Source organism: Choloepus didactylus, chromosome 7 (genome assembly GCF_015220235.1).
Source record: "Choloepus didactylus isolate mChoDid1 chromosome 7, mChoDid1.pri, whole genome shotgun sequence".
NCBI lineage: Eukaryota > Metazoa > Chordata > Mammalia > Pilosa > Megalonychidae > Choloepus > Choloepus didactylus.
The window spans coordinates 89,256,980-89,280,036 of NC_051313.1; the positions used below are offsets into that span (position 1 = coordinate 89,256,980).

Below are 23,057 nucleotides of genomic sequence, written 5' to 3' on the forward strand. Positions count from 1 at the left end.
CAACTGCTGGGGAACTCAGAGATTAAATACAAAGCAAAATGTGTTTTTAATTTATGTTTTATTTACATGCAAATTCTTGCAACAATTTACTTTTTAAAAGAAAAACAGCTTTGAAAACCTGGTGAGTGTGAGGAGCAACACCTCGTGTGACTGAGTTCAGACTCTGGTGCCAGGTGGCCTGGATCAGCAGGGCTCCCTCACTGATATGATTTCCCAGTGCTTCTATTGCTTCACCTAGAACGGGGATAATGATAGGACCTGTTCCTGGGTTCTTTGTAAGGAGAAAATGAGTAAGCATATGTAAGGTACTTAGAACACTGCCTACCCTGTTTTAATTTCTAAGTAATTAGTATTATTACGGTTATTACCCACATCATGTGTCAGGACTTGCTGCACATTGATTTTATGTGCCTCACTAGTGAATCAAAAATACCTAAATTTACTAAATGCCAGAACTATTTCATTCTGTTGCTGTCTTTATTTGTTTCCTTACTCCAAATAGAAGTTTATAGAGGCTACATATTTAAAATGATGACGAATTTCCAGAGTTAGTTAGCTTTGTAACGTGATGACAAAACAAGACCACTTGGGAAACTGAAGTTTATGCTTTATAGGAGAGACGTGTGACGTCATAAAAATGGGTGACTTTCTCTGTCTTGAATAGTAGTGTTTGATATATTCTACCTTTTAGTCTTGCCAACTTTTTTCACTTGAGATTGTAATTTATTGGATCACTATAGTTTAGTCTGGAATTTAAATTTCAAACAGGTCTTCTCTGAGGAGAAATGTTTGAAAACTCAAAGCTTTTGAAAACTGTCAGTTGTATTAAGCCACAGACATGGGAAAATGCTAGGCAATGATCTAATCTGAACTCATAGAAATGCTTCGCTGATAAAATGCTTACTGTTATACTCATGCAGCAACAGGTTTTATATTGTTTTTAACTAAGTTTTTTTTTTTCCCCCAGTATATTGTGAACTATTGTAGTGGTGGAAAGTAGTGGGATTATTGTGTCCCAAGCCTGGCAGCTCCTCATTAAATTGAAAGTGAGTACCTTGATGTTTGTGTACCAGAACCACACTGTACAGTAAAAATGAAAATTTTTAGACAAGCCACTTCTTTTTATATATGAGCTCAACATAGCATTGGAGGTCCTACATACTGCTGAGGACATAAAATTAATCTTGATTTTGGTCACTATTAACATAAGGCTTATTACCTTAGCTTAAGGTTATTACTAGGTGCATGCTGACTCTTTTTATATTATACTCAGTATTTAGGGAAGTTTCTACTACTTTTTTTCTAATATCTTCCTCCCTCCAGTGTCACATCTGAGTTTAGGGGTGGTTTATGTTATATAATGGTTTAGACAAAACTGTGTTTTGTTGGTGTGTTGTAACTGAGTTTGCACTGGCTTTTACCATGGTCTGTTTTATTTTCTTGTCCTTTGAAAAATCATTCTCTCATTCTCTCAGGCTCACCTCATCATCCTCCCCACTATCCCTACCCTCAACCTTTCCCAGGGTTGTCATGGTTTTGCCTTTCACTTCTGCTACATTTGCCATGCACCTTCCTTTGTCTACCTAGATTGTCTGCTAGAGAATCATCTCACTCATCCCTACAGAAAGTCTCCCTGGAAAATGTGACTGTCAGCACACTTTCTCCAAATAAAGTAGGAATCCTTTTTGTACTACTAGGGAGCTGAATAAACTAGGATGGTGACAGCAGTGGTGCTAGAGCGCATGGGCTACATCAATACCTGTTCGTATTTTACCTGTCCTAGTGCCATTCCTACCTGACTGCTCCTGATTCCAAGCGAATATTGGAATTCAACATGATATAGAGCACATTAATGAATTTATGATTTAAGAAAAATAAAGATTGTTCTTTTTGTAATAATGCAAAACATGTAAAATTGCTATATGCACATGGATTTGGAAAAATATCTCACATAATCTGTTATAAATATATGTTCTACAGAAGCTATAACCTGAACAAATATATTCTAAAATTCACATTTCTTATTGTTGAGGATCAAATCATATCCCCTATAAAACATATGTTTACGTGCCAACCCCTGGTCCTGTGGGTGTGAACTTTTTTTTTTTCAAATAGACATTTGAAGATGTTGTTAGTTAAGATGTGCCCAAACTGAAAGAGGGTGGGCCTTAATCCACTATGGCTGAAGTCCTTATAAGCAAAGGAAATTGGAGACAGAGAATGAGAAGCCGCAGGGAGCAGCCAGAAACCAGAAGTGAATGGAACCAGGAAGAGAAAACAGAAGACACTGCCATGTTCATTGCCATGTGATGGAAAAGTAAAGGAACCCCAAGGTTGCCGGCCAGTCAGAAGATGCTGACCCTGGGAGGAAGCAAGCCTTCTAATATCTAAAACCATGAGCCAATAAATTCCTGTTGTTAAGTCAACCCATAAATTTTAGTAGCTGGGAAACTAAAACAATTACTAAACTAACAGCTAAATTTGAGGTTTTCCTTTAAGAAATAGCCTAGCCCCCCTGCCTTTTTTTTGGAAATTAGGTTGTTAATTATAAAATATGAGTTCAACATAATGTTAAAAACCTGTGTCTGCCAGGTTTTCTTTTATATGTAAGCTCCCAATAGGCTTTTTTCAAATAACAAAGATGATAATTAATCTTTCAGTTACCCAAGCATGAAATAGATAAGAAGGTTTCAGCCTGTCTGTGAGCTATGATGTTTCCTAGAGAGGTGGACATTAAGACTGATTGCAGAAAAATACATAATAAGGGAAAGTCTATGAAGAGGTGGAAGAATTACCCATGACTAAAAAGGGTATCATTTTCCTCTGAAAATGGAGGATACAAGTGGTAACTGGAGCACTTAAACATTATGTTTGTTGTTATAAGAATGGAAGTAGCCTAATATTTTTTTTTCTTTAAAATAGGGGGCATAGCTGTTTGCTAAGAAAGGGAAAGTAAGACAAGATTTGAAAAAATGGTGATGGTTTTGAATACCATTTTAAATATATTTGTTAAGGGTTCTGGTTGTAATTACCAGCCTGGAAAAGTTATGTGAAAAGGGATCAAACGGAATCTATTAAAAGTGTGCATCAGCGTCACAGAATTGTTGCAAGTTGAGAGATTAATTTAGGAATGCCTTTAAACAAGAAACCTGTGATAGATTGAATTATGTTCCCCACAAAGACATGTTTAAGTCCTAAATAATCTTGTGGATATAAACTCAATTGTAAACAGGACCTTCAAAGATCCTGTTTGGATGAGGCCAAATTGAATCAGAGGGCCTTAGTCCTAAATAGCTGAAGTCTTTATAAGCAAGTGAGATTCAGACACAGTCAATTAGGAGAAATCAGAGAAAGAGAGGGAGGTCACCATGTAATAGAGATAGATGTGAATCTGCAAGCCAAGGAATTCCAAGGATTTCTGGGCAAGTTATCACCAGAATGCTACAGACTATGGGATAAGGCATGTCCTGGTGATACCTTGATGTTGGGCTTCTTGCTTCCAAAACATTGAGACAATAAATCCCTGTTTGTTTGTTTGTTTGTTTTTAAGCCAACCAGTGTGTGCTCTTTTTCATAGTATTCCTTCAAACTTAGACAAAAATTAAAAAAGAATAAAATAATCATAGCAGCCTGATCAGGATGCCCTTTTTGCTTGCTAATACCCACCCACCACTACTAGTATATATCTATTATTATTGCTGATATTGTGATGAGCATGGTCTTCAATGCCCCCATCCATCTATGTGATAGTCAAGTTTCAAAGAGTAAATACAGAGAATCTGATTAGAAGAACTTGGGTCACAAGTTTCCTTGTCTATACCAGAAAGCAAATTGAGTGTCTACTCTCCTATACTGCAGAAACAGCATGTAAGCAATTGTATATAGAAGGTTGGAATTATCTTTTGGATATTATTAAACCCAAGAACAAAAAGATATTCCTCATTAGAAAACCTGGATGCTATTGGGATAAGAGACTAGGAAGTCAAAAATTACAGAAGTCCACTTCAGTAATTGAAGAATGTAAAAAATGATTGTTAAGAGTTGAGTGCCTAGCTGAAATTGTAGACTCTGTGTTTGAGGTGTGGCTCCTATTGCATTACCAGCAATATTAGCAACCTAGGTGTAAGATCAGAGAAGATGGAAAAAACAAAAAAATACAATACCTTACATTAACATAGTGCCTATTGGAAAGGCAGATGCTTTTTAAGTGCATGACATAATCTCATTTATTTCCTACTACAAACCTATGAGCTAGGTACTATTATTATCTCCATTTTTGGTATGAGAAATCTGAGGCCTACAGAAGATGAGTCACATGCCCAAGAATCATGTATGTGCTTAAGGATCAAGCCAAGGTTTGAATCCAAGCTATCTGGGATCCAGTGTCTTCATCCCTAACCACACATTACAATGTGTGAATGGCCAGTAGATGTGGCAACAAAACAAATGAACAGGGATACTGTAGGTGGCAGTGAGAGTAGCTAAAGGGATATGAAATTCAATTAAGTTTCTTTATAAGGGCAAGGGGAAATATAAATTTATTGTTTTCTTTTGGTCTACATATACTGACATTTTTAACAGTGGGTTTATCTTAACCTAAATTTTAAAGTATATTAAAATAAAATCTTGAAGCAGAAATCATCTGGCTAAAAATATACATGTGTGATTCTTGGGTATGTAACTCATCTTCTGTAGGATTGATTCCCTATCTTGCTTTATACTCATGTTATCTTATGTCTATGCCATTTTTTCTGTTCTCCATTATGTATGCTATGAGGTATCTGATAGCATTTCATTTATTTTCTAAAAATTCAAAATGGTATCAAAAAAAGGAAATTTTCTTTTTTGTGAAACTCACCTGTAGTTGAAAAAAAATTGAGTTCATTGGCTCCATGTAATGGGGAACTTTGTGGTATTTTAAGGGATTGTTATATGATTTAGGCTTGTGTTTGGTGATTTGGGGAAGGGTTCCAAGAAGTTTGATTTGTGTTCTATCAAAAAATTAAATATTTTAAAAATTATTATATGGAAGGCAAAAGAAAAGGATTATGGCTAAAACTGTAATTGGCAAGAAAACAACAGAAAAGGTGGGAAAAAAAGGATGTTTAAACATTGTTGTGGTTTGGACAGTGTTCTTATTGTTTTGTGTGTTTGGACATGTGTGTAGTGTGGTCTTGTTTTTGATTTGATCCTGTACAGTCATAGAGTGTCCTTGTCTGATATTGGTGTTTATGACATTATTTATGTTGAACAAGAGGGGAACACCATGGCCAGAATATAGAATCAACTAAACTGACAGTAGGCAGGAGCTGCTTTGTTCCCTCTCACTTTATTTACTTACCTAATATTTTATTAACAGATATAGGTATTTAAATATTTATTTGTTACATATTTAATAATGCAGAGAAAGAACATATTTGAACACAGGGTTTTAAAATTTAATTCCTACTTGAAAGTGTCTTTTCCTAAATAATCAAAATTTTCTGAAGAAGGGAAAGTACAAAATTAAAATGAAAATAATTGACTTTATATATTTGAATTCAACCTGAAAATGCAATCTTGTTTCTCAGAGTTAAAAGTGAAATTTTTATAGATTCTAAATTACTACCAATATTTGTAAAAGACATCTTTACCATTTAACACTAATATATTACTTCTTAAGATTCTGGGGAAGGAAATGTGGTTGTTTTTATTGCTTTCTGTCTCACTGATTCTCAGTAGTACTGAGAATAAATCTGTACCATTTCATCAGGATGTTGTAGGGGAGAAAAAGGAAATGAGAGTGGCTTCCCATAAAAATCACTGCTTGGGTTAATTGGTCTACATGAAATATGAAATTTCTGGACAATAGACGATAGTGGCTTTTACAGGACTATTGGAATGCAAGAAAATTTAATTACCACTTGTGGTAGGTCAACTTATATACCTCAGTTTAGACATATTCTTAATCTTGGTCTGCATTGTGAATGGGTTTTCTTGAAGATCTTGTTTTAGTTAAAGGGTGACCAGCTGAATGACTAGGGTCCCTTATAAGCAGAAGAAATTCATGCTTAGTCAGAGAAAGCCACCTAGAGGATCCCAAAGCTGGAAGTCAACTGAATCTGGAAGAGAAAGTAAAGGATATCACCTTGTGAGATGAGACATGGGTGAAAGCCAAGGAACCCAAGGATTGTCAGCCAGCCAAGAACATTACCAATCCTGTGAAGAAACAAGCCTTCTAGCCATCACCTTGACTTGGGCTTCTGGCCTTTGAGACCATAAGCCAATGAATTCCCATTGTGTAAGCCAACCCACTGTATGGTATTTGTCAGAGAAGGCTGGAAAACTAAGACACCATGTAATGCCCATTAACAATACCCAGTGCCAGCAGACTCTACTGTTTGGTGAAAAGGGCTACCTATTTTTAGAATCTGGTTAATAGATTTGTGATGAGTCTTAAGAAGATGCACAGATGCTTAGGGTACATCCTTAATATTTTGAGGAATGCTTCATGAAGAACTCCTCTGTTGACTATTTCATATCCTTTGATCTAACTGAGCAGAAAGAATTTGTACTGTCAAATCTCATCTACTTTTGCCTTATAATTTTTTGTTGAAGACTGTAGGGTTTGTTGGCTGGATTTTCAATTTGCATACCTTTTTGGTGGATGCCACTATGCCTCTATTTCTGTAATTTACATCTCCTAATTGATACCTCCTGCAAAAACTAAAGCCTCTTGAACTAGTTCTTATGTTTAACATTGCCTTGCTTTTATGAATATAAATTCTGCTGTCTTAAAAGAAATTAAACAGTATTTTTTTCTTTAAGAAGTTAAATCAAATCATCATGAAGAAAAATTCAAACCAGTATACTATTTAGACTCATTTTTAACATTTTCACTTTTTATAAACATCTACTTCCACTTTCAGCTTAAAGCAGTATTTTCCTTTAAGAAGTTTACTGATTTCGTAAAGAACTTGATACTAAAAGTGATTCATAGAGTTGAAAATATCATACTAATTTGATTGATGCAGAATTCAACTAGAGGAGAGATACTTTAGTTAAATGCACATTTCTACTACCATTACAATTTTATTGTGAATCACAGCAGTGGTGATTTTCCAAATTGATAACACTGTTATAAAAGGAAACTAATGAAAACAGGTTTTTAATTTTTCCTACTAAATATGTATGCAAATAAACTGTATATTACCTTAATTTTTTTTCCATTTTAAGTTGTGTCATGAAGAATACTGTTTTTAGCAAAATGCAACTTCAATGAAAATAATAAGCATTATATATTTTTAAAATACCACCTGGTATGTAATATAGATTTTCAATGTGAGAGGGCCTGCTATACATCTTTATTACTTTTTAGAAGAACTTTCGGCACTCCTCAGTGTGCACAAGAACAAGTCCATACTCCTTAACATGGATGCAAAGCCTTTAGTGAACTGGCCACAACCTACAGTCACATTATTTCATATTAGTGCATTACATTTAAGACATTCTTTTCTTTTTTTTATTACATATTAATATCTTTGACATTGAGATGCATTTTATAATAATGATATCTTACTTATTTTGTCAGAATTTAATTGGCAGCTTTTGCATCCTGTAGTTGTTTCTTATGTTTACTTTAATAAATTACCACAAACTTAGTGGCTTAAAACAACACAGATTTATTACCTTACTGTTCTGGATGTCAGAAGTCTAAACTAAAGGTGTTGGCTATGCTGTGTTCCTTCTGAAGGCTCCTGTTTCCTTGCCTTTTTCAACTTCTAGAGGCCATCTGCATGCCTTGGCTCATTACCCCTTCCTTGCATCACTCCAACCTCTTACTTCTGTTGTCATATCCCCTATTGCCTCCTTTGACCTTTTTGCCTCCCCAACTTCTATGAGTACCCTTGTGATGACATTAACGGCCCACTCAGATAATCTGGGATAATCTCTGTCTCAAAATCTTTAATTTACCCACATCTTCAAAATCTACCTTGTCATATGAGATAGCATTTACAAGTTCTGGGAGTTAAGACCTGGATATTCTTGGGGGACAGAGGTCATATTATTCAGCCCACCATACCCTCTTAATGGTACATATGATAAAGGTACTTTAAAACCAGTGGGCATCTTTTAGCCAATGGAATGTGGTAATGTACCACCTTCTTTCCAGCATTCTATGTTGCATTTTTACTGATTTGCTTTAAATTCTCAGAACTTTCACCTCTGACCTTCATCTCTGTTTAGATTACCTGCCCCATTCCTTCTATACCCTAGTTGCCTAACCTGGATAATGCATGGCAATTTTTAAGGACTCACCTTAAATATCACCTCCTTCAGAAAGCTTCCCAATAACAGTTAAAGGTGTTTTATTCACCCCTAATATGACACTTTATTAGTTTTCCATGCTGCATAAAGAATTTGCATGAATTTAGCAGTGGAAAACAACTCACATTTATTATCTCATAATTTCTGTAGGTCAGAATTCTAGGCACCTTATAACTGGGTTCTCTGCTTGGGATTTCACAAGGCTAAAACCAAGGACTGCGATCTCATCTAAGGTTCCAGTTTCTCTTCCAAGCTCACTGGTGGTTGGCATAGTTTAGTTCATTGTCATTTAAATTTGAGGTCCTTGCTTCCTTACTGGAGTTTATCTGGAGTGTTTTCAGTTACAAGAAGCTGCTTGTCATTCCTTCATATGGCAGTCTCCACAACAAGGCTTTTTTGATGCTCCCTCCAAAGGCATATCCTTCTGGCTTCTTTTAAAGTCTCACCTGATTTGGTCAGACCCACCTAAGATAATCTCCTTTTTGATAGACTCAAAGTCACCCAATTAGGGACTTTAATTATATGATCAAATCCCTTCTGCACTATAATGAAACTCAGCCATGGGAGTGATATTCCATAATTTCACAAATTCCACCCACACTCAAAGTGAAGAGATTATGCAAGGTGTTCTTTTCATTGCTTAAATGTTTTCAGAATAGAGATAAATCCATTAAGCAAAGTTTATAGTGATAGCATCCTCCAGAGAACCAGCAAGAAAACACAGGGAACATCAAATCATTGATAATGTCACTTTTTAATCACAATATCTTCAGAGAATGTTGTTGAACAAGAGGTGGGAAATATAAAGAAACAAAGTGGTATTTAAAAAAAGCTGTTGTCATTTTACATTGCTACCTGCTGGTATTCTGTTAGATGAAGCATAGATATTATAAATAACTTTTTTTTCTTGAATTGAAATGTAGAGAGCTGCAATGATAATATGGAAGAGAATTGTGAATCAGTGCCTAGAGACTAAATTGAACGCATTTATGCAGAAATATGCCAGGTAAATGACAGCAGTTGCAGGGATTGGTTTATTGGATAAGCACTGACACTTGGATTCTTTTCCTTCCAGATTCTGACTGTGAACCTGGGCCGTGTGTGAGGCTAGCAATCCTTGTGAGAATGGTACTGTATGTAGAGAGGAAAGGGATCTGGAAGTCTTTCCCCTCAGATTCCAGTGCCAGTGTGAGAAAGGCTTTGCAGGTCCATGCTGAAAGATCAGTGTCAATGAGCACAGTTCCAGCCCTTGCCTGCACGGGTATTGCTATGACAGCGAGTTCACTCAGCCCCTGCAATTATTGTAGAGCGGTCCAACTGTAGAATCTGGTGTAGTAACACAATAGCTGAGAATGAGTATTTACTGACATTTAGCCTGCCTTGAACAAAAAAGGCAATGCAAATGATGTTTTCACAAAAACAGTCCTAATTCTGAAAATTTCGTTTACACTTTTTAAGTCACAAGCATAACAAATGATAAAATTCAATGAAATGTGACATCTGTGTTCTCATGTTATCTTTTGCTTTTTTTTAATGGTTGGATTTTCAAATATTCATTTGTAGTTGGGAAAAGCACTGTTTGCAGGGATATTTAAAATAACTCATTATTTTAGCCATCTATTAAAAAGTGAAGTGTTTACAATGTCAAATGTACAAAAACATGCATTTTAACAATTATGTAGTTTATAGGCAATAATATTTTAAGCACTATTTATCTGCTTAAAATTTACTATTTATTTATCTGCTATTTTTCTTTTCTAAATAACTAAAATATTTGCTATTTGGATTGGTTTTAGTAACAGGTTGGTTAATTAGTTGAATTCTATCACACTCCAGTTGGTAGTATAAGTGCCCCAGAACTCAACCTTAGAAAGGCTACTAATTTAATTGCCTGTGTTGTTATTGTTAATTATTGTTCTGTTTAATATAAAATATACATTTGGGAAAAATTTGTTGTTTCCTAGGCAGTGTATTTGGAATAATTTAACGGAGTCTAAAAGAGATTTACCTCCAATTATCAGTGCATACACCTGTAAGGTTACACACACACACACACACACACACACACACAAACACTTCTTCCTATAGAATTGTGTATTCCTGAAGGAATGTGAACTTAGAGGAAAAAGATTAGAATGAGGCTGGAATAAAAAAGGGAAGAAGGAAAGAAAGAGGGGAAAGAGGGAAAAGAAAAGAGATTGAATATTGGAGCATGGAATTTTCTTTGGAAGAACATGTCTAAAATGAGTAATTCTTGTTGGGACACAGGAAAACAGGGTTTGAAATGACCCTAGTACCTGAAAATGGTGGCTAAGGGGCATGATAAGGGAGAAAAAAACCCTGAAAGTGTGTTAAACTTTTTCCTTGTCTTACCTCTTTCAAAATAATTTTTTGCATGATCCTCCTGTAACTGAATAAATAGTTAAAATAATATTTTCCCTGGAAAAAGTTTTTTGGTAGAAAGCCATTTTAATCACTTTATTTAAAAATATCATTTAACTAAATTTATGAATTCTTTACTTAAAACCAATATTTTGCAAATGCATGACCTTCAGAATCCAAACAGATTTTTAAATTGGGTGAAGCAGCCTATGTGTATGTAAAACCACAAGGAGTAGTGTCCTTTAGCAAACTGGAGAGTGCATGCTCTAATTGAAGATATTCAAATTAATTTTTCTAATACTGTGCAGGCTAAACAAAATATATCTTTGAGATGTAGGCCACCTTTTTGCTATTCCTGTTTTAAACCACCATTACCATCTATATCGATCAGGGTTCTCCAGAGAAACAGGACCAATATGCATATATATTGTCTGATGTATTTATATGACTCATATATGTATGACGATATATGTGTATATGTGTATATATATATATATACACATACACAGACATATATACAGAGATTTATTTTAAGGAATTGGCTCACATGTCTATGGGAGCTGCCAAGTCTGAAATACATAGGGCAGGCTGGAGGCTGGAAACTTAGGCAAGATTTTTATGCTGCAATCTTGAAGCAGAATTTCTTCTCCTCTGGGGAACCTCAGTTTTTGCTCTTAAGGCCCTCAACTGACTGGGTGAAGCCCACCCTTGTTATCAAGGATAATTTCCTTTACTTAAAGTCAACTGATTATAGATTTGAACCACGTCTACAAAATACCTTAACAGCAACATTTAGGGTTCGATTAAATAACCAGGTACTGTAGCCTAGCTAAGTGGACATATAAAATTAAACATCAAGTCATTTTGATTTTTTTCTAGATTTTGGCATTTTAAGGACTGTGTTTTTAAAGTTATGAAATTCTCAAATTGCCTTTAAATTAGTGACTATTATTTTATTTCTGTGCCCACACCCAGAGGATTCTGGTGACACTGGAAATGGCTCTCAAGTTCCTGGTGCTCACTTTAAAATAAGGAAGGCAAAGTGACAAGCCTGAGAAAGAGTTTAGGAATTTTGTTTTTCAATATATGGGAAGTATCTACAACTATGGCAATATGCAGACAATTTTGACACTTCTGGTATATTCTGGCAAATATGTTACAATATGTGTTTTATAAAGTCTCCATCAATATTTTAATGTATAATCCATCTAAGATGAGAAAAAATGTCCAGATGTTCCGTTTATAATGCAATATATTTGCTACCTATTAAATTTTTGGAGACCAAAATATATCATGGAAAATATGAAATTTGAACACCTAATATATTAATATATGTAAAAGCAGAATTATCCATAATATATTTTGGACCCCTCAAGGAGATATAGTTGCCAGAGAATCAAAATATTTATTTAAAATTGGATAATACATATAAACCAATAGCATAAATCTAAAGATAAGGTTATTTTTAATTCTTTCTCTAAAATCAAATAGTTTGAGTTCTTAAGGCAACTCTATACTTAGCTTCCTGAGAACTGCCAAAATGTCTTCCACAGCAGCTGCACCATTTTACATTCCCCAGCAATGAATGAGTGTTCCCATTTCTCCTTATCCTCTCCAACACTAGAAAAATGACCAGTATAGTAGGTGTGAAATGATATTTCACTGTGGGTTTAATTTGTATTTCCCTAACAGCTGGTGATGTGGAGCATCTTTTCATGTGCTTTTTAGCTATTTAAATCTCCTCTTTGGAGGAATGTCAGTTCAAGTCTTTTTGCCCATATTTTAAATGGGTTGTTTGTCCTTTTATTGTTGAGTTGTAGGATTTCTTTTTATATTCTGAGTATTAAACCTTTATTGGATATTTGGTTCCCAAATATTTTATCCCATTGAGTAGGTTGCCTTTTCACTTGACAAAGTCCTTTGAAGAACAGAAGTTTTTGATTTTTTGTTTCTTGAGCTTTGGGTGTAAATCTCAGAAATCATAGCCTACTGTAAGATCTTGAAAATAATTCCCTATATATTCTCAAGAGTTTTATGGTCCAGGCTATTATATTTAGGTCTTTGATATATTTTGAGTTAAATTTTGTATAAGTTAATTTTTGTATAAGGTTCTTTTCCATATGAATATCCAGCACATTGGTTGAAGACTATTCTGTCCCAGTTGAGTGAACTTAGAACCCTTGTCAAAAACCAATTGGCCATAGGTGTGAAGATCTATTTCTGAATTCTCATATCATTTTCAAGGGTTAGTATATCTATCTTTATGCCAGTTCCATGCTGTTTTGACCACTGTAGCTTTGTAACATGCTTTCACTCAGGAAGAGTGAGTCCTCCAACCTCATTCTTCTTTTTCAAGATGTTTTTGGCTATTCAGGTCCCCTCACCCTTCCAAATAAATTTAGTAATTGGCCTTTCCATTTCTGAAAAGTGGGCTGTTCAAATTTTGATTGTAACAAATCAATTTGGGTAGAATTGCCATCATAATGATATTTAGTCTTCCAATCCATGAATACAGAAAGCCCTTCCAATTATGTAGATCTTTCATTTCTTTCAGCAATATTTTATAGTTTTCTGTGTACATGTCCTTTATATCCTTGGTTAAATTTAATCCTAGATATTTTATTCTTTTATTTGCTATCATAATTGAAGTTTTTCTTCATTTCTTTCTCAAGTTGTTCATTACTAATGTACAGAAACACTATAGATTTTTGCATGTTGATCTTGTATTCTGCCACTTTGCTGAACATGTTTATTTTTTTATTTTTTATTTATTATTATTTTTTTAATCTTCATTTTATTGAGATATATTCACATACCACGCAGTCATACAAAACAAATCGTACTTTCGATTGTTCACAGTACCATTACATAGTTGTACATTCATCACCCAAATCAATCCCTGACACCTTCATTAGCACACACACAAAAATAACAAGAATAATAATTAGAGTGAAAAAGAGCAATTGAAGTAAAAAAGAACACTGGGTACCTTTGTCTGTTTGTTTCCTTCCCCTATTTTTCTACTCATCCATCCATAAACTAGACAAAGTGGAGTGTGTCCTTATGGCTTTCCCAATCCCATTGTCACCCCTCATAAGCTACATTTTTATACAACTGTCTTCGAGATTCATGGGTTCTGGGTTGTAGTTTGATAGTTTCAGGTATCCACCACCAGCTACCCCAATTCTTTAGAACCTAAAAAGGGTTGTCTAAAGTGTGCATAAGAGTGCCCACCAGAGTGACCTCTCGGCTCCTTTTGGAATCTCTCTGCTACTGAAGCTTATTTCATTTCCTTTCACATCCCCCTTTTGGTCAAGAAGATGTTTTCCGTCCCACGATGCCAGGTCTACATTCCTCCCCTGGAGTCATACTCCACGCTGCCAGGGAGATTCACTCCCCTGGGTGTCTGATCCCACGTAGGGGGGAGGACAGTGATTTACCTTTCAAGTTGGCTTAGCCAGAGAGAGAGGGCCACATCTGAGCAGAACTCCCCGTGTTTAACTCATCAGATTTTTTCAGCTCTTCATCATCTGAATGTTGCCCTGGTTATGCAGTATGATTTTTAAGATTCCACTATTTCTGCAAATGTTTAACCCCCAGGAGAAAGCTTCCTTTCAACTGTTCCTTCTATGGGAATATTGATCTCTTCTCTTTGTTTTTCTTTTGCCTCTATCTTTGTTGTTGTTGTTGTTTGTGTATTCCTTTTGTTGCCTCTAGCTGCTTTTGCCAAGAGGTCAAATTCTTTGTAGCGTGTTACCTGGAGAAAGACTTTCCAAAGTCAGTATTTTCCAGCCAAAAGAAGGCCAGGGTCCTACAAAGGAGGCACAGACCACCTCCATATTGCCCTGGAGAGAGAGTCAGGAAAGATGTCAAAAGCCTTTTTTAAGGTTCCCAGAAGCCATGCTTTCCTGGGCTGCCCAGTAGATAGTGCATTTCCAGTAAACTCATCTCTGAAACCATAAGAGGTACTTGTGTTTTTAAACCTCCACCAGTTCCACCCCTGTTAGGGGCAGGATTGAAAAAATGGTCATTGTTATCCCTGCCCAGGACAGGTTAACTAGGGGCTCAGAGCCAGGACCCAGCAATCCAAATTGCTGATCAAAAGTCATTATCAGTGCTTGGTTGTGCCTGACCCACCAATTCTTGGGGAAGAGGGGTTTCACATCCCTTTCTATTTGCAGCAGCCAGCTAGGGACTTTTCCCTGAGGCAGCCGCCTTGAGAGTGGGGGATGGGCACCAGCAGCCACTACAGAGCAAGTTACTCATATTTCTTACCACATTTTCTCAGCCTTTTTATCCCACTCATCCCTGCATGCTCTACAGTGCTCCCCTGACCTCCAGAGCCCCAGAAGAGTTGTTGTACAGTTTCTGCCTGTTCACAGCTGTTTTTGGAGGAGGAGTGAGTCCTGAAGTGTCCTACTCCACCATCTTGCCCAGTCATCTCCAGAAATTCTTTTTATACTAAAGCTCAATTAATTCAATATCAACTTTTGAATGATTTTGCTTTCTAATCTATCTTACCATATATAGGACTTTAATGAACAGTTAATTTTACTAAGCCTAAAATAATGTGTGGAAAGTTAACTGAAGACAAAAATACCCAATTTATTTTATGTATTGTTTATTGACAAAAATTGAAAGGAGATTGGATCTACATCACTGCTCTGCAAGCTGTTACTAAATGTGCATTAGGATTGTTCTCACTTCAAACAATTGAAAGTTTTAATTTAAATAAACCAGAACAAGATAGTTATTTAAAAAATATTGTACAGAACTGTGTAATAGAATATCAGATATAAGAATTCACACTTTCTTTGGTTAAAAAGTGAGATGCCTTTAGATGAATGTAATAGTCTTTAGAGTAATTAGTATTGCATATATTATGGTTCAGAGTCATAATAAGAATTTTTTCCTGTAATTTTCAGTGGTTGATGGCTTCCCTGTTTATGCAGCTTAGGCTATGTGGGACTGAGGTGTGAACAGGACATTGATGATTGCATCCTGCATGCTTGTGAGCACAATTCCACCTGCAAAGATCTGCACCTAGTCAGTATATTTTAATATTCCTATTAAATCCTAATGCATACTAGCATAAATTAACCCATAACAACTTCGTTAACTTTCGCTTATGTGGTATCCTGGTTTGTGTATATATACCAAGTAATATGCCTACTTCTTAAGACTAGAAAACAGAAACTCAGGGAACAATTTTTAAAGATTTAATAAAAAAGAAAAAATTGTTCTATTTACCACTCTCTCTGTTCACCACATTTGTTTTATACACACACACACACACACACACACACACATATATGTAATACTATATTACAAATATTATAAAACACGTGTTTGACTTTGAATTTACGATCCTTGGAAGTACCGAACTTGTGTAAAATTTCAGAAATTATTTTAAAAAATGTTGTTAGTCTTGTAAGCACCCACTTCTGTCTAATTCAAAGTACTATACACACACATAAAATATAGTCCATTGTCATTTTATTTTGCTCTCCTTCTCATGTTGTACAGTTCCATCATTTCCTTCATTCATCTGCGTTGGTGCTGTCCCTTCAGTACATATCCATTTCTCATTGCCTTTGTCACAAGCATGTGCCATTCTGCCTTAAACGGACTGTGACACGGTTGGCAAATCAATGGGATTCCCTCAGGCTCCTCATTTCTCAGAAAGCCTGACATAAAAAATATCTACTCAAGGTGGCTACACTGACTGGTTTCAGAAAATAAATGACATAGAACACAAGTTAATGCTACAGTACTTGTACAGGCTTATAGCTTATTCTTTGGCAACAGAACTGATTTTCACAAAAGGACTGGGCACTCTTTGAAATGAGAAAACAATGCTTTGAAAAACAAGCCAATTTTCATCAACATTTCCACTATCCTTGTACTCATGTTATTTTTGCAATGAAAACATAATTTTGGGGAAATTATTTCTTTCCCACTATGCAAGCAATGAAACAGACACTTAAATGAATAATTATAGGTAGCATGGAATGTTCATGACCACAAACAGGAGCAGTGCAAATGTGGTCCAGCCACCATTTAAGTATGTAGAGTGATACTATTGTTTGACCGTAATACGCATCCCACACTAGATGCTTTGGCCAAGTCAGTCATCCTAATCCCATCCCATGCTCAGGGATTCCTTAAGGAATGAGTACATGACCCAATGCTAGTATCTAGGACAAGAATGGAATTCCTCCTGGGGAAAGGTTTCCTCACCTCCACATGACATGTAAGGATGGGGTCTTTCTAACACCTGGATTTTATACATGTAATTGCTTTTGCCATTTTCAGACCCCAAGATGGTGGAGGTTAGGGAAGGGGGGTGGCATGCAGCCTAATGATGAGGTGACCCTGAAGACAATAGAGCAGAGAGATACAAGAAGAAACCTGGCCCTTGATGAATGGCTAAATCTTCCTGGGACCTGCCCAAACTCAACCTGATTATTTGAGATTACTTATGGCCTAATGTTTAATATGGCTTAAGACTGAGTTCCTTTTACTTGCAGGCAAATCATTTAATTTCCATAATGTGATTAAGTTTTATTTTAGCCAGTGGTTTCATCTATAACATCAGCCATGCCAAGAGTGTATTTAATAGTAGGATGAACTTCATACCTCTATCTTAAGATTTTACTTCGAAAACTGACTTTGCCACAACTAGCTGTGTGAAATTAAGCCAGGCATTTGACAATTCAGAAACTGCAACATTTGGGGTTGTATCATTCCAAATATTAGAACCTCCAAGTCCAGTATTCTCTCATTTATCTGTTTTCAAAATTGCCAGTAAGAAGCTATTCAGACTAACTTTAGATTAGTATCAGTTTAAAATTTTGACTTATACTTCTAGAAATTGTTGTGGTAAGGATAAAGGAAAAAAGTAAAAAGCTCCAGAGTTGAAATATAAAGTTCTCAAAAGCCCACCAACCAATTTATCATATTTTACAATTGGTTTAAATATATTTAATATAAAAGTAGATCATTGAATTTATCTAATTTGTAATCATAATTCACATGTCAATTGCAAAAAGAACAGAAATATCAGTTGACTAGTTATATCCTTCCAAGGAAAGATGTTATAGATACAACAGATTGCTGAGAAAATCTAAAGAATGTCCAAAACAATTTATGGTGTTTATATATTAGGTTACATATTGCATTTTTGATCATAGGAATAAATAGTACCTAATTGGTCAAATCATACCTTCTATAATAAAAAGATTGAAACAAGTAAAACATCATTGTAATGATAATGTCAGTGGAAATAACTAAAAATTTATTGTTTTGAAATAAATACAGTTTAAAATAGAATACATAAATAATTGAACTAAAGCAAGGCTCAATTTTAGTTAGCTTTTTTTTTTTTTGACCAATTCATCAGTAAAAGACAAACCATGAAATGTTCAAGGCTTTGAACAGCAAGAGAAAAAATGGAAAATATGGAGTGCAATTTAATCTGTAAAGTACATTATAATCCTGAAAAACAGAAAAGTGACTTTATTCAGTCTGTAAGGCATTCACATTTTGCTTCAAGAGTCATCAGCCCATGAGTTTTACATATAGGAATCTCCATGCTACTGCCATGCTATTGCCATGGGCTTAGCTTCTGCACTGAACTTGGCACAGGTGTAGCTTTAAATCAATATTTTTACATTTGCAGCATTTCCTTGTGATTATGTTGCAGCATCATGATGTTGGATTTGGGATAAGAAGCACCAAATCAGGAGTTGTGGGAACCATGATGAGAAGTGTTTTGAAACAATGAGCCAGTTTCTTCCTTTACTTTATTTATGGTCCAGGAAAACCAAGAAAACAGGGATAGAAGAAAAGAAAATTTTGAATGTTTAGCGCTTATTAAGATACAAACAGTAAAAATGGGTGGAGTATGATTTCTTCCTGCATGGAACCTTCTTGGGTATCTTTAAGAATAACAATTTCTTTTGGGTTATTGAAATATGTAAAATTAAATTATTCTAGTATTATTCATTATTCCTCCCATTTTACTTACATTTTCTTCTGTATCTTACATGAATAATGAATGCTTAATTTTGATAACAGCAGGAAAATTAAAATCTATATATAAAAATAGGTACTGCTATCCAACTAACAGATGCTAAGAACAATGTTTTCATTCATATAAAACTATGCAAAAATTTGTGCACACTATATATACTGGTTGTCTTAGTTTCCTTGGCTGCTCAAGCAAATACCATGAATTGGGATGGCTCAAACAATGGGAAGTTATTAGCTCACAGTTTTGAGGCTAAGAGAAAAGCCAAATCAAGTCTTGATCAAGGCGATTGTTTCTTCTCGAAGACTGAAGTCCTGGGATTGGCTACCTTAGTCCTTAGTCCTTAGCTCCTCTAGCACATGGCAATGCACATGGAAGCCTCTCCTGGCCTCTGAGTTTTCTTCTGGATTCCAACAAATTTTAGCTTCTTGCTTCCTGTGACTTTCTTTCTCTTCTGTCTGAATTTTATTTTGCTTGTAAAGGACTCTAGTAATAGGACTAAGACACATCCTGATTGAGGTGAACTATTCCTTAACTGAAGTAACTGCATCAAAAGGTCCTATGTACGATGGGTTCACACTTGAAGGAATAGATTAGGTTAAGAACATGTTTTTCCGGGGTACACACAGCTCCAAATCAAAATGCTTTACCTTCACCCACCAAGTGGTTGAAAAATTCATATCATTCATTTGGAAATTGCCTCTTTTCTCTGTTTGGGATGGTAGAGTAAACTCTGAGATTGTCCATATTCAGAATGATTAGGAAAGAGCCCTTGCTCGGCTCTGCAGTCTGTCCTGACTGTGACTGAAATGCCGTTCATGGCACCCCCTTGTTTCTCTCAAAGACAGATCAATCCGTCACATCCTTCCAATCCTTCCATTATAAATTTGCCTCCCAGGATGCTTTCTGCACACCTCAAGGTCAAGGTGCATATCTACTTAGTTCTCAGGTCCCAGTTTCCTTTCAGCATCCAGTTGGAACCACTAATCACTGTGTTCTGCTCTGTTTCTAATATTACAAACTTTTAATCACTGTGAAATCAATCCAGCTGCCTTCTGTCCAAATATGAAAGTCATCATTTCCTTCATGCCCTCCCTCTCTATGAACATTAGCTTAGTCTGATTTTATGAAAATTATCACAGAGACTCTGACTTCCTGTCAGGGGCTTGTAATCTCTAGAAATCTCAAAACAAACAAAAAAAAAGCTTTCTGAATACCATTTGTTGGGAAAAAGAAAAATTCAGTTATTATAGTAACATGTGCAAGACACAATTATTTTCTCAATAATTTCTCTGTTACAGAGGATTGGAATAAATTTCGTCAAGCCTCAAATGTTTTAACTCTTCATTTTTACTGTTGCTGGGTATTAATATTGCTTTTAAGTCATAGACTCTACATAGGCTATAATCTGAAATGTTAGACTTTTAAAAAATGAATTTTCCCCTAGGCACTATTTTTAGTAGATAGGCTTAAATATCTTATAAGCTTAGATCAAATTAAAAGAGTAGAGAAAGCATTGGAGATTGTTTGGCTAAGACATAGATTTCTTCTAAGATTCACTATAAATCAGAATTTATTTGAAGCCTAAAATTAATAATTGTTAGAATATTCAGTGAACTTCACTTCCTATGATTCTATTTTATTATTTTCAGGTATGTATGTCTTTCCATTTTATTTAAGTACCATAATATATTTAAGCAAGTACCTCTTGTTACATACTTCAGTTCAGTTATCATTTCCTTACTAATAAAATGGAAGAGTTGGACTCAATTGTTCTTAACCACAGATTGTCATTGAAAATATACTTGTTTGGAATTCTGATTCACTGGTTGGATACAGGCATCTGAACTGTTTATAATTCCTTGTAGTTTTTATGTGTATTTCTATTTGACAACTAACAGACAACCCATTTAGATGGCACTTTCTAGCGCTGAAGTTTTATGATATTGAGGGAAGAACATGAGGATTCTGTTTCATTCTTACTGGTAACTTATAAGAGAAATGAAAGTAGCCTCAAAGAAAAGAGATTTAAAATAACATCCCTTGTGTTTTTAGCACCACATTTCATTGTGTTTTGCTTTTACAAGTACTATTTTCTTGAATTCTACCATGTTTCAATGCTTTTGTCAAAGGAATAAAATCTGACTTTTTCAGTTCAATCTTTTTGTGAAAGATATGTTTTCTCTTCACTGTAGTAACAACTTGGTGAAGGGTCACTCTACCTGAGTATTCACCTTTGGTAATCAGAAAATCTATACATGAAATTTTAGCTTTTCTTAGAGGCTGGATATAATGGTTCAAAACACTTTGGAAGTATTAAAAATTAATCAATGACTGATTGATAGTAATGATATCCTAATGGTCCATTTACTATCATAATTAAATCAATTAGTTGCAAAATCTTCAGTAGTGAACATATGACAAAAATTTTAATCTAAAGCTTGATGTATTAGCTAACAACTGAACACATGGTTAAAAGAAGCACTGCAGTGATTAGGCAATCCAAAATGGAACTATTGGGTCATGGCCATTCTAGATAGCCTATTTTTGTATATATAAAATAAAATATGCCTAAAATATGTTTATTACATATATCCCTACTTTCTATTACACATATCCTTACTTTCAAAATATTTCATTGAGAATAATGTAGTCTTATCTTTATGACTGTTGCTCATTATGATGAGTGTCAGTTTTCTATTCTTTCTCCAGTACAGCACAGTATGGAATTTTTTTTTCCCTGTAAAATCCAAAAACAATATAGAGTTTAGTTCATTCATCTGCTGACCTTTCAAATTTTCTTGCAAATGTTCCCATTAGTTACCAATTTTGATCATAGTTAGTATGCCTATATGAAGCAGGCCTATCTTCCCTTCTTAACTATTGTATTGAATTGGTATGACCCTGAAACAGATAATCAAATTTGTAAGAATTATATGCAAAACAAAAGTAAAAAGAATCTGAAAGAAGACTTGTTGATCCACCTGAGTAAAGAAATAAATGCTTTTTAATGATTTGTACTCGTGAGATCTGTTTTGGAAGTTCAGACTTAATTTTCCCTTCTTTTTTATTGCAAGATTCATTAGAGAGGCGAAGTTTACAGATGGTTGAATTTTGAAGTTTAAGAAATCTATGGAACAGTATTGAATTTCATAAATACTGCTGTGAGAACATAACAGATTGGAGAGAGGAATTTTCCATTTTCAGTCTCTCAAATAAGAATGAACAGTTTTCTCAAACTGTGTAGCTTAAAAAATGATTTAGAACTGGTTGAATACTATTTATTTTTAATATTAGCCAAAGCACATGAAGAAATGGATTTGTTTATTTTCAGGTAACTACGAGACAAATTATGTTTATTTCCATATAAAAATTGTTAATTTTATATTATTATTTGTGATAGCTACATAAGTAGAACTGGGACTTGTTTATGGACCTCACTATTTATTTCTGACAGTTCAATTAGCAGTTACAGCCCTCGTTAATTCTTTTTATTTCCTAAAAAATATTCTTTCATCATTTAAGTGGGAGTCATTTTTAGTTGGGCAAATCTATTGAAACATTAAAAAAATTACATCTCATTCGTATGTTATGTTTAAGAAGATCATAAAAGGAAAAAATCTTTTGTCAGAAGAACATGTTAACTGCAACAATTTATTATTAACTGGAAGAATAGCTTTCAAAGGATGGTAGAGCCTTCATCTTTGTCAGTAAAAAACTACATTGTGTTCTATTTTTGCATTCAATTCTAACTTCCCATTTCATCTAAGAGGAGTTTAGTAAAAGTGAAAAGTCTAGGAAATTTTTTATTAGAAATGCATAGGTGTCTGTTAAAACAAACTTACGTGAAAGTGTGTGCTCATATGTGTGTGCACATACACACACAAAAAGAGAATATGTTTCTTTGTTCTTTATCCTTTTGCCAACTATCCTGAGTTAAACAGGAATTGAGAACTTTTAAAAATCAAGTTCTGGAAACCAACTCTCAAGTATCTCACATTATAAACTTCATTAGGTTATAGTCTATACATATTAATTAGAGTCAGCTGATAAATAACCTTTTTCTGTTAAAGTAAACAAATGAAGATACCTGGTTTGGAATAACAGAGAATGTGCTGTGGCATCATCTTGATTATAGTAGAGTTAAATTTTGTAGCATGCCCTTTAAACAAAAAGGGTGGATGAAGAAGCGAGGATGGGTTTCTAAGATAAGACAGCTTTGTTCCTTATTATCTGTGTTACATTGGACAAATCACCTAATTTTTCTAAGCCTCAGTCAGTTCATATTTTTTTTTATTAAATTAAATTGTATTTTTTTATTAAATTAAATTGTATT

The 23,057-nt window shown here is 34.8% G+C and overlaps 1 protein-coding gene across 1 annotated transcript in view; it reads left to right on the top strand.

The window, feature by feature from the left end:
- EYS (eyes shut homolog) overlaps positions 1-23,057 on the top strand; it is a 1,792,869-nt gene that overhangs the window by 499,951 nt on the left and 1,269,861 nt on the right. Inside the window, 2 exon segments of the mRNA XM_037844664.1 lie at positions 15,615-15,626; positions 15,629-15,735. Coding sequence (XP_037700592.1) covers positions 15,615-15,626; positions 15,629-15,735 — 119 coding nt within the window.